General features: G+C 43.5%; 1 protein-coding gene across 1 annotated transcript in view; it reads right to left on the bottom strand.

Annotated features, from left to right (window-relative positions):
- Positions 1–13,324, bottom strand: part of LOC115151375 (eukaryotic translation initiation factor 4 gamma 2) — a 120,195-nt gene that overhangs the window by 12,537 nt on the left and 94,334 nt on the right. Inside the window, exons 2-3 of the mRNA XM_029695286.1 lie at positions 9,503–9,616; positions 8,191–8,300 (exon numbers count right to left, since the gene is read on the bottom strand). Of these exons, the coding sequence (XP_029551146.1) occupies positions 8,191–8,300; positions 9,503–9,616 (224 nt within the window). The remainder of the gene's footprint in view (positions 1–8,190; positions 8,301–9,502; positions 9,617–13,324) is intronic.

A 13,324-nucleotide genomic window follows, 5' to 3' on the forward strand; every position in this document is an offset into this window, starting at 1 on the left:
CGGATTTCACATGATTGTGAATATAGATATGCATCTATGGTCCCAGATATAAAAATAAAAAAGGTAGGGGCGTGGATCAGAAAACCTGTCAGTATCTGGTGCCTACCATTTGCCTCATGCAGCTACCTCGTAGAGTTGATCAGGCTGTTGATTGTGGCCTGTGGAATGTTGTCCCACTCTTCAATGGCTGTACGAAGATGCTGGATTTTGGCGGGAACTGTCGTCCATGTTGATCCAGAGCATCCCAAACATGCTCAATTAGTCACATGTCTGGTGAGTATGCAGGCCATGGTAGAACTGGGACATTTTCAGCTTCCAGAAATTGTGTACAGATCCTTGTGACATTGGGGCTGTGCAGTATCATGCTGAAGAAAAAGTGGCGATGGTGGCAAATGTGCCTCAGGATCCCGTCACGGTATCTCTGTGCATTCAAATTGCCATCTATAAAATGCAATGGGTTCCTTGTCTGTAGCTTATGCCTGCCCATACCATAACCCCACCATGGGGCACTCTGTTCACAAAGTTGACATCAGCAAAACGTTGGCCCACACGATGCCATGTCTGCCCGGAACAGTTGAAACCGGGATTCATCCATGGAGACCACACATATCCAGCGTGCCAGTCGCCATCGAAGGTTAGCTTCTGCCTACTGAAGTTGGTTACGATGCTGAACTGCAGTCAGGTAAAATCCTGATGAGGACGACGAGCACGCAGGTGAGCTTCCCTGATACGGAAAGCTGGTATCAGATGATCCTGCAGGTGAAGAAACCGGATGTGGAGGTCCTGGGCTGGCGTAGTTACATGTGGTCTGCGGTTGTGCGGACATTTTTAAAACGGAGGCAGCTTATGGTAGAGAAATGAACATTCAAGTCTCTGGCAACAGCTTTGGTGGACATTCCTGCAATCAACATGCCAATTGCATGCTCCCTCAAAACATGAGACATCTGTGGCATTGTGTTGTTTGACAAAACTGCACATTGACTGGCCTTTTGTCCCCAGTACAAGGCGCACTTGTGTAATGATCATGCTGTTTAATCCGCTTCTTGATATGACACACCTATCAGGTGGATGGATTATCTTGGCAAAGGATAAATGTTCACCAACAGAGAAGTAAACAAATTTGTGCACAACATTTGAGAGAAATATGCTTCGAGCGTATGGACAATTTCGGGGATCTTTTATTTCAGCTCATGAAACCAACACCTTATATGTTGTGTTTATATTTTTGTTCAGTATAAAAAAGGCCTGTCAGCCATAAAGACATGACAAATCACAATGGACTGACATCGGACCGTGTTACCATCACCATAGTGATATCGCCACTGTGGACCTGAACAATGGCAGTTATTCACATTCAACATCTGGAGCATAAAGAGTAACCTACTTTTCCTTGTTTTTGCTTTGCTGAAGCCATTCGTGTTGCATAATATCCACGGTCTTAATCTTCATGGAAAGCAAGTACATACTTTATTACTAATTATTAAATTAGGCAGATCATATTCTTTGGATAACATAATCTACTCCTGGGTGGGTAAGGAAGTGAGTCCAAATAAATGTTCCCATGTCATAACGATTCCTTGCAATATTGACTGTGAAACAATGGTGGAAATTGGGAAAAATTAAGTCTTGCCATCCCTGGTTTCACCGTTATACAAAAGGCTCAGGCTCTGGTGCAGAATTAAAAATAAGTACAATCGAAATGGTAGTGGCAGGGGAAAGAGTGACCACTGAAATCTTTATTGATAAACATGCTGATTACCATCTCCAAAATATAGAGGGGGAAAAAAATGTGTCACTGTCTGGTATGACATTGTGCACATTCAGAGTAGGCCTACTCATTGCAGCAGTACATTTACCAAACCTAATAGTGTAGCTAAAACCCCTTACTAAATCAATGGTGCCTGGTACATTGTTGGTGCTCAGGACATTAAAGTGGCACCCACCCACATACCATTGATTGCACCATTCTTAACAAAGAGCCCATTGAACACAAATATTCTTCATATTTGCCCAAATCACAGTTGATGCTATACTATTTTATGTTACACAGTGTCAGCTTTAACAATTTTTTGAGCCACGGCTTTCAATGTGAATGTGGTTTGACTGCATCCTGACCTGACCCTAAAGCCTCTGGATAACATCAATGTCAAGTGACATGTCCTAGTTTCTTAGATACACTATATACTCACACTATATACTCACACAGAAGTACATGGACACCCCTTCAAATTAGTGGATTTGGCTATTTGTTGTGGACAGGTGTATAAAAAAGAAAAAAAAAGAAAAAAAAAATCGAGCAAACTGCAAAAGATGCTGCCGAAGAACATGGCTGACATTTTACATTCTCCCAACCAATTGTGCTATTTTGTTCGTTTTTTTAGCATAACTTATTTTGTACATAATGTTGCTGCTACTGTCACTCATGACCAAAAATAACTTTGGGACATCAGAACAGCGATTACTCACCGCGGACTGGAATAAACGTTTTCCTTTAACGAGTCCGACGAGAAGGATATACAATGCTTTCACTGGAAAAGGCCCAGAACAGGACCCGTAATTTGCTTGAAGGAAAGATGCAGGAAAAGGGGCCGCAGATGGGGCTGCCTTTGAGAATCTGTAGACGAGCGAGTAAACTCCCACTACTATTCGTTCTTCTTGCTAACGTTCACTCATTGGAAAATAGAAATTGATGACCTACGATTAAGATCATCCTACCACTGGGATATTAAAAACTGTAACATCTTATGTTTCACCGAGACGTGGCTGAAAGACGTTACGGATAATATAGAGCTGGTGGGATTTTCCATGCACCGGTAGAACAGAGAAGTTATGTCTGGTAAGACGAGGGGTGGGGGTGTGCGCAATGTCTAATATTAAAAGAAGTCTCGAGATATTGCGCGCCTGAGGCAGAGTACCTTATGATAAGCTGTATACCACACTATCTACCAAGAGAGGTCTCATCTATATTATTCATAGCCGTCTATTTACCACCACAGAATGAAGCTGGCACTAAGACCGCTCTTAACCAACTCTGTAAGGCCATATGCAAAGAAGAAAATGCTCACCCTGAAGAGAAGCTCCTAGTGGCCAGGGACTTTAATGCAGGCGAACTTAAATCAGTTTTAACACATTTTTACCAGCATGTCACATGTGCAACCAGAGAAGAAAAAAAAAATCCTACACCACCTTTACTCCACACACAGAGATGCATACAAAGCTCTCCCCTGCCCTCCATTTGGCAAATCTAACCACAATTCTATCCTCTTGATTCCTGCTTACAAGCAAAAACTAAACCAGGAAGTACCAGTGACTCGCTCAATACGGAAGTGGTCAGATGACAGATGCTACACTAAAGGACTGTTTTGCTAGCACAGACTGGAATATGTTCCGGGATTCAATCAATGGCATTGAGGAGTATACCACCTCAGTCATCGGCTTCATCAATAACTGCATCGACGACGTCGTCCCCACAGTGACCGTACGTAGATATCCCAACCAGAAGCCATGGATTACAGGCAACATCCGCATCGAGCTAAAGGCTAGAGCTGCCGCTTTCAAGGAGCGGGAGACTAATCCGGAAGCTTACAAGAAATACCGCTATGCCCTGAGACAAACCATCAAACAAGCAAAGTGTCAATACAGGATTAGGATTGAATCCTACTACACCGGCTCTGACGCTCATCGGATGTGGCAGGGCTTAAACTATTATGGATTACAAAGGGAAACCCAGACGCGAGCTGCCTAGTGACGCGAGCGTACCAGAAGAGCTAAATGCCTTTTATGCTCGCTTCAAGGCAAGCAACACTGAAACATGCACAAGAACACCAGCTGTTCCAGATGACTGTGTGATAACGATCTCGGTAGACAATTTGAACAAACCCTTTAAAAAAGGTCAACATTCACAAAGACTGTGGGCCAGATGGATTACCAGGACTTGTACTCAAAGCATGCGCGGACCAACTGTCAAGTGTCTTCACTGACAATTTCAACCTCTCCCTGACTGAGTCTGTAATACCTACATGTTTGAAGCAGACCACCATAGTCCCTGTGCCCAAGGAAGCGACGGTAACCTGCCTAACTGATTACAGCCCCGTAGCACTCACGTCGGTTGCCATGAAGTGCTTTGAAAGGCTGGTCATGGCTCACATCAACAGCATCCTCCCGGACACCCTAGACCCACTCCAATTCACATACCGCCCCAAAAGATCCACAGATGAATCAATCTCAATCCACACTGCCCTTTCCCACCTGGACAAGAGGAACACCGATGTGAGAATGCTGTTCATTGACTACAGCTCAGCGTTCAACACCATAGCACCCCCGGAGCTCATGACTAAGCTAAGGACTCTGGGACAAAACACCTCCCTCTGCAACTGGATCCTGGACTTCCTGTCGGGCAGCCCCAGGTGGTAAGGTAGGCAACAACACGTCTGCCACGCTGATCCTTAACACTGGAGCCCCTCAGGGGTGTACACTTAGTCCTCTCCTGTACTCCCTGTTCACCAATGATTGTGTGGCCAAACAACTCCAACACCATCATTAAGTTTGCTGACAACGACAAGACGGTGGTCAGAGAACTGGCAGTGTGGTGCCAGGGCAACAACCTCTCCCTCAATGTGAGCAAGACAAAGGTGCTGATCGTGGACTACTGGAAAAGGTGGGCCGAACAGGCCCCCATTGACATCGACAGGGCTGTAGTAAAGCGGGGCGAAAGTATCAAGTTCCTTGGTGTCCACATCAACGAACTATCATGGTCCAAACATACCAAGACAGCCGTTAAGAGGGGACGACAAAACCTTTTCCCACTCAGGAGACTGAAAAGATTTGGCATGGGTCCCCAGATCCTCAAAAGGTTATACAGCTGCACCATCGAGAGCATCCTGACCGGTATGGCAACTGACGGCATCTGCCCGCAAGGCACTACAGAGGGTAGTGCGTACAGCCCAGTACATCCCTGGGGCCAAGCTTCCTGCCATCCAGGACCTATATAATAGGCAGTGTCAGAGGAAGGCCCTAAAGATTGTCAAACAACCCAGTCACCCAAGTTATAGACTTTTCTCTGCTACCGCATAGCAAGCGGTACCGGAGTGCCAAGGCTAGGATAAAAAGGCTCCTCAACAGCATCTACCCCCAAGCCATAAGACTGCTGAACAACTAATAAAATCGCCACCGGTCTATTTACATTGACTGACCCCCCCCGTTTGTACACTGCTGCTACTCGCAGTTTATATTATCTATGGATAGTCACTTCACCCCTACCTACATGTACAAATTACCTCAACTAACCTGTACCCCTACACACTGACTCGGTACCCCCTGTATATAGCCTCGTTATTGTTAGTGTTACTTTTTATTATTATTTTTTTACTTAAGAAAAGATTTGCCAAATAGACTAAACTCTTCTTGAACTGCACTGTTGGTTAAGGGCTTCTAAGTAAGCATTTCACGGTAAGGCCTACACTTGTATTCAGCGCATGTGACGAATAAAGTTTGATTTGCAATCTCCATAGACAAACATTGGCAGTATAATGACCTTACTGAAGAGTTCAACGGCTTAATGTGGCACCTTCCCAACAAGTCTGTTCGTCCAATTTCTGCCCTGCTAGAGCTGCCCCTGTCAACTCTAATACCCTGACTACACCGATCACATCGCGTGCGTGTTGCAAAATACATTTAGGAATCTGTTATTCAATTATTGCACCCACACTGCTCGCGAGCGTCTGCGTTGCCAAGGGCTAAAATAGAAGTCATTCCTTTTTCTGACGCAGATCACGCTGCAAGTCCTGCCTCTCCCATCTCCTCATTGGTTTATAGAAGCAGGTACCCACGTGCCATCTCCTCATTGGTTATACCCACGTGGGTAATTGAAAGACGAACTGTGTTGCCGGTTGTCGTGGTAATACTATGAAGGTTTATATGCCAATCACCATATAAGTTCAAAGATGAAAAAGCCTGGAAGGAGGAGAGATGACCAGAAACAATTCGGTTGACCGTTTTATGTGTGGATTAATTGTCGGAGTAGAGGACCTTGTGCATTTCAGGTAAAATAACAACCTAATGTTTATACCCCAGGACAAATTAGCTAGCAACAGCAAGCCAGCTAAATAGGACAAATTAGCTAGCATTAGCTAGCAACAGCAAGCTAGCTAAACAGGACAAATTAGCTAGCAAGTGCAAGCAAACTAGCTAAATTGCCAAAAATGTTTAATGCTTTTCGACCTGTCCCCAAATGAATGTCATTGGTTCAGAGTTTGTTTTGATATTTTAACCTGCGTGTCGTGATCGCGTTTGGTGTAGGGGGACAAAATACATTTTTTGGACGATGTCGCACGCGCGCAGCCGGTTGGGGTTCCTTGTAAGTGTTGTTATTGTGAAGTGGAAACGTATAGGAGCATCAACGTCTAAGCCGCAAAATGGTAGGCCACACAAACTCACAGAAAGGGACCGCCGTGTGCGTCTATCCTCGGATGCAACACTCACCACCGAGTTCCAAACTGCCTCTGGAAGCAACGTCAGCACAAGAACTGTTCGTCAGGAGCTTCATGAAATGGGTTTCCATGGCCAACCAGGCGCACACAAGCCTAAGAACACCATGCACAACGCCAAGCATTGGCTAGAGTGGTGTAAAGCTTGCCGCCATTGGACTCTGGAGCGTTCTCAAGTGATGAATCACGCTTCACCATCTGGCAGCCCGATGGACGAACCTGGGTTTGGTGGATGCCAGGAGAAAACTACCTGCCCCAAGGCATAGTGCCAACTGTAAAGTTTGGTGGAGGATGAATTAAATTTTTTATTTCACCTTTATTTAACCAGGTAGGCAAGTTGAGAACAAGTTCTCATTTACAATTGCGACCTGGCCAAGATAAAGCAAAGCAGTTCGACACATATAACAACACAGAGTTACACATGGAGTAAAACAAACATACAGTCAATAATACAGTAGAAAAATAAGTCTATATACAATGTGAGCAAATGAGGTGAGATAAGGGAGGTAAAAAGGCCATGGTGGCAGAGTAAATACAATATAGCAAGTAAAACACTGGAATGGTAGATTTGTAGAAGAAAGTGCAAAGTAGAAATAATGGGGTGCAAAGGACCTAAATAAATAAATAAATAACAGTAGGGGAAGAGGTAGTTGTTTGGGCTAAATTATAGATTGGCTATGTACAGGTGCAGTGATCTGTGAGCTGCTCTGACAGCTGGTGCTTAAAGCTAGTGAGGGAGATAAGTGTTTCCAGTTTCAGAGATTTTTGTAGTTCGTTCCAGTCATTGGCAGCAGAGAACTGGAAGGAGAGACGGCCAAAGGAGGAATTGGCTTTGGGGGTGACCAGAGAGATATACCTGCTGGAGCGCGTGCTACAGGTGGGTGCTGCTATGGTGACCAGTGAGCGGAGATAAGGGGGGACTTTACCTAGCAGGGTCTTGTAGATGGAATAATGGTATGGGGCTGTATTCCATGGTTTGGGCTAGGCCCCTTAGCTCCCTGTGAAGGGAAATCTTAATGCTGCAGCATACAATGACATTCGATACGATTCTGTGCTTCCAACTTTGGCAACAGTTTGGGGAAGGCCCTTTGCTATTTCAGCATGACAATGCGCCAGTGCACAAAGCAAGGTCCATCCATAAATGGTTTGTCGAGATCGGTGTGGAAGACCTTGACTGGCATGCACAGAGCCCTGACCTCAACCCCTAAAACATCTTTGGGATGAATGGACCAACATCTGTGCCCAATCTCACTGATGCTCTTGTGGATGAATGGAAGTAAATCCCTGTAGCAATGTCCCAACATCTAAAGGAAAGCCTACCCAGCAGAGTGGAGGCTGTTACAGCAGCAAAGGGGGGGACCAACTCCATATTAATGCCTGTGATTTTGGAATGAGATGTTCGACAAGCAAGTGTCCACATACTTTTGGTCACGTAGTGTAGTTTGATAGTCAAGGCTGCTAGATTACCTGGTTGGTCATCTGTGGGACAGACTATGCTGTTGGATTGCTGTAATAGCAACAATATCAGACATTATAAGAAGTCAGGGGCCTGATTTTCAGAAAAGCAGCATACTGATCCATGACGGGTGGGGTATGAGGTACAAATGACACAGCAAAGAGGATGCTGCTTGATGAAACCCCAGTGTGTGTGTTTGGAAATGTCCCCTAAATTTCTAAAAGGATTCCTATTGAGGTTAGAACATACCTGAAACGAGAAGCACCCCCTACTGCAATCACACTCTCCACTTTGGCGGCTTGACAAAGATGAATCTTTAAAAGAATAATAATAACAGGGAGGGGTGGGGGAAAACAGTGCTGTAAGAGAGAAAGATATGGATCATACATTAGTATCATGTTTCATTAGTTACCAAAAATGACAATCTATTCAACTAAGATGGATTCGAATGCCGACTTTGTCAAGTGCAATAAGAAGAAAAAAAAACAATAAAAAAAAAAAAATATATATATATATATATATAACGCAACATGCAACAATTTCCTTGATTTTCCTGAGTTACAGTTCATATGAGGAAATCTGTCAACTGAAATAAATTCATTTGGCCCTAATCTATGGATTAAAAATGACTGAGAAAAGAGATGCATCTGTTGGTCACAAATAGAAAATTAAATGGGCCTCGGGATCTCGTCACGGTATTTCTATACATTCAAATTGCCATCGATAAAATGAAATTGTGTTCGTTGTCTGTAGCTTATACCTGCCCATACCATAACCCCACTGCCACCATGGGGCACACTGTAAACAACGTTGACATCTGCAAACCGCTCGCTCGCCCACATGCCATACAAGCGGTCTGCGGTTGTGAGGTCGGTTGGACATAGTGCCTCATTTTCTAAAATTACATTGGAGACGGCTTATGGTAGAGACATCAATGTTCAATTCTATGGCAGCAGATATGGTGGACATTCCTGCAGTCAACATGCCAATTGCAAACTCCTTTAAAACTTGAGACATCTGTGGCATTGTGTTGTGACTAAACTGCACATTTTAGAGTGGCCTTTTGTCCCCAACACAAGGTTTACTTGTGTAATGATTATGGTGTTTAATCAGCTTCTTGATATGCCACATCTGCCAGGTGGCTATATTATGTTGAAAACTTATAAAATGCTAAATAAAACAGGTATGTACTCGCTTTGGTAGCGTGATATCAGAAATGTGTGATATTGGCCAGCTAACAAACAATAGCTCATGTTACCTCAAACGTTAACTACCCAGCATACATTGAACGTAGCCGCGAGTTAGGAAGTGTCATGTTCTGTATATTGTGTTAAACTGCTGGTCATGTCATTAATTTGTGTATAACAAAGATGTTCGTAATGTTTCAATAGTTGTCGATAAAACGCCGGTTACCGCATGGCAGCATTAAAACATGACCATGTTATTCCATCACGACGCCATTTTATGCAGTAACGTTAATCAGCTAGCGGGGCTAGCTAGCTTGCATCGGGCAGCCATTTTGGATAAAATTATGCGAATTTGTAAGGAATTGCAAACTTACCTTCACTAAAAGAACTTCAGTTTTATTGGTTGGTTGGCCACAAAAGAAGAAATGTAAAATCTTGAAAATAAAAGCAAATTTGGAAGCGTGAGACAGCCAGCGAAAAGTAGCTAGCTATCTAGACGTACACTGTCTACTGCTTCGTGCTGGAGAATAATGGTGCGTTCACGACAACTGGGAACTCGGAAATTTCCGACGTCAGTTCGTCGGAAAACCAGCTCAAACTCGGGAACTGTGGCTTCTTCCTAGAGCTCTGATTTGCCGACCATTATGATCACTGACGTTTTGGTTCGCCCTTTATTTTTTTCGAGTTCCCAGATGTCGTGAACCGATTGAAGTCTGAAGTCGGAGATTTCTGAGATCCCAGTTGTTCTGAATGTGGCATTAGACTAAAAACTAGCCTATCTACGACGTCATTCTTAAAATGTCACAATATGCATTGTCATATTTTTAAGAAATTGGGTGTTAATCAATTGTTGTGGAGTGTGCAACTATTCTCCAGTAAAATGACCCATTAAAGAGTCCAAATTTAGCCTCAAAACTTTTATCCACAGCTTCTCCCCACACAAAACACTTAAGTAGAACAACAAATATTTTTGTTAAAACCAAGTGGTTCCCTAAGTGGTTAGAAAAATATTTGAAATTGATTTATTTGATAAAGGGAATATACGCTTTTATGGAACATTTTTAGAAACATAACTTCCCAATACATGATTCTATATACAGTTGAAGTCGGAAGTTTACATACACCTTAGCCAAATACATTTAAACTCCATTTTTCACAATTCCTGACATTTAATCCAAGTAAAAATTCCCTGTTTTAGGTCAGTTAGGATCACCACTTTATTTTAAGAATGTGAAATGTCATAATAATAGTAGAGAGAATGATTTATTTCAGCTTTTATTTCTTTCATCACATTCCCAGTGGGTCAGAAGTTTACATACAGTCCAATTAGTATTTGGTAGCATTGCCTTTAAATTGTTTAACTTGGGTCAAACGTTTCAGGTAGCCTTCCACATGCTCCCCACAAAAATGTGGGTGAATTTTGGCCCATTCCTCCTGACAGAGCAGGTGTAACTGAGTCAGGTTTGTAGGCCACCTTGTTCGCACACGCTTTTTCAGTTCGGCCCAGAAATTTTCTATGGGATTGAGGCCAGGGCTTCGTGATGGCCATTCCAATACCTTGACTTTGTTGTCCTTAAGCCCTTTTGCCACAACTTTGGAAGTATGCTTGGGGTCATTGTCATTTGGAAGACCCATTTGCAACCAAGCTTTAACTTCCTGATTGATGTCTTGAGATGTTGCTTCAATATATCCATATAACTTAATAACTTTTTCATGATGCCATCTATTTTGTGAAGTGCACCAGTCCCTCCTGAAGCAAAGCACCCCCACAACGTAATGCTGCCAATCCCGTGCTTCACGGTTGGGATGGTGTTCTTCGGCTTGCAAGTGTCCCCCTTTTTCCTCCAAACATAACGATGGTCATTATGGCCAAACAGTTCTATTTTTGTTTCATCAGACCAGAGGACATTTCTTCAAAAAGTACGATATTTGTCCCCATGTGCAGTTGCAAACCATAGTCTGGCTTTTTTATGGCGGTTTTGGAGCAGTGGCTTCTTCCTTGCTGAGCAGCGTTTCAGGTTATGTCAATATAGGACTCGTTTTACTGTGGATATAGATACTTCTGTACCTGTTTCCTCCAGCAAGGTCCTTTGCTGTTGTTCTGAGATTGATTTGCACTTTTCGCACCAAAGTACGTTCATCTCTAGGAGACAGAACGTGTCTCCTTCCTGAGCAGTATGACGGCTGCATGGTCCCATGGTGTTTATACAGATGAACGTGGTACCTTCAGGTGTTTGGAAAATGCTCCCAAGGATGAACCAGACTTGTGGAGGTCTACAATTATTTTCTGAGGTCTTGGCTGATTTCTTTTGATTTTCTCATTGTGTCAAGCAAAGAGGCACTGAGTTTTAAGGTAGGCCTTGAAATACATCCACAGGTACACCTCCAATTGACTCAAATGATGTCAATTAGCCTATCAGAAGCTTCTAAAGCCATGACATCATTTTCTGGAATTTTCCAATCTGTTTAAATGCACAGTCAACTTAGTGTATGTAAACGTTGGAAAAATGACTTGTGTCATGCACAAAGTAGATGTCCTAACCGACTTGCCAAAACTATAGTTTGTTGACAAGAAATTTGTGGAGTGGTTGAAAAACGAGTTTAATGACTCCAACCTAAGTGTATGTAAACTTCCGACTTCAACTGTAACTCTATGGCAGCACCCAAGGGGCTTGAATTTTCGAGCTCTACCCTTAAATTTGGCAGTGACGTGGTGTCCCCATGAGTGACAGAACACTGAGCCAATCATGGCGCAACTCGAGAACATTACCAGCCCCTACGCTCCGTATTTTCCGCTGGCTGCCCCACCACCACAGAAAGCACTGAGCAAGAAAGCAAAAAAGAGATCATGTTTGTATGGAGGCTTTATGTTTATTATAATTGTTTTTACATTGTTTGCAAACTGATATCTGACAAAATAACATGCAAAACAGGCAAGCCCCCCCCCCCAAAAAAAAATAAACTGATAGCCAAGAATACATGCAGTACAGACAATCCAGAACGAGAAAACCTGTAAAACCAACGCTCTCTCCACACACACACATTTTGTTTTTATTCCAGGGTCGTTGCTCTATCATCTCGGCTGTTTTACACCTAGGCCTATATCATTAGGATCAAGAATTTATAAAGGTTGTGTAAATAGCATATTAGATATAATAAGTGCGCCCATAAGCCAGTTATTATCCAATTTGTAAGTCGCTCTGGATAAGAGCGTCTGCTAAATGACTTAAATGTAAATGTAAAATTATGTTGGTTCTACTGTTAACTTTAATCAGTTTATCCCAGTGTTAACCAGCCCGCCACACACTAATAGAGACAACAACTCTGTTGACAATACCTACTCCATTTCCGGTGAGTACATTTTTAATATACTGCTCAAAAAAATAAAGGGAACACTAAAACAACACATCCTAGATCTGAATGAAAGAAATAATCTTATTAAATACTTTTTTCTTTACATAGTTGAATGTGCTGACAACAAAATCACACAAAAATAATCAATGGAAATCCAATTTATCAACCCATGGAGGTCTGGATTTGGAGTCACACTCAAAATTAAAGTGGAAAACCACACTACAGGCTGATCCAACTTTGATGTAATGTGCTTAAAACAAGTCAAAATGAGGCTCAGTAGTGTGTGTGGCCTCCACGTGCCTGTATGACCTCCCTACAATGCCTGGGCATGCTCCTGATGAGGTGGCGGATGGTCTCCTGAGGGATCTCCTCCCAGACCTGGACTAAAGCATCCGCCAACTCCTGGACAGTCTGTGGTGCAACGTGGCGTTGGTGGATGGAGCGAGACATGATGTCCCAGATGTGCTCAATTGGATTCAGGTCTGGGGAACGGGCGGGCCAGTCCATAGCATCAATGCCTTCCTCTTGCAGGAACTGCTGACACACTCCAGCCACATGAGGTCTAGCATTGTCTTGCATTAGGAGGAACCCAGGGCCAACCGCACCAGCATATGGTCTCACAAGGGGTCTGAGGATCTCATCTCGGTACATAATGGCAGTCAGGCTACCTCTGGCGAGCACATGGAGGGCTGTGCGGCCCCCCAAAGAAATGCCACCCCACACCATGACTGACCCACCGCCAAACCGGTCATGCTGGAGGATGTTGCAGGCAGCAGAACGTTCTCCACTGTGTCTCCAGACTCTGTCACGTCTGTCACATGCTCAGTGTGAACCTGCTTCAT

This window comes from Salmo trutta, chromosome 17 (assembly GCF_901001165.1).
Source record: "Salmo trutta chromosome 17, fSalTru1.1, whole genome shotgun sequence".
In the NCBI taxonomy this organism is placed as follows: Eukaryota; Metazoa; Chordata; class Actinopteri; order Salmoniformes; family Salmonidae; genus Salmo; species Salmo trutta.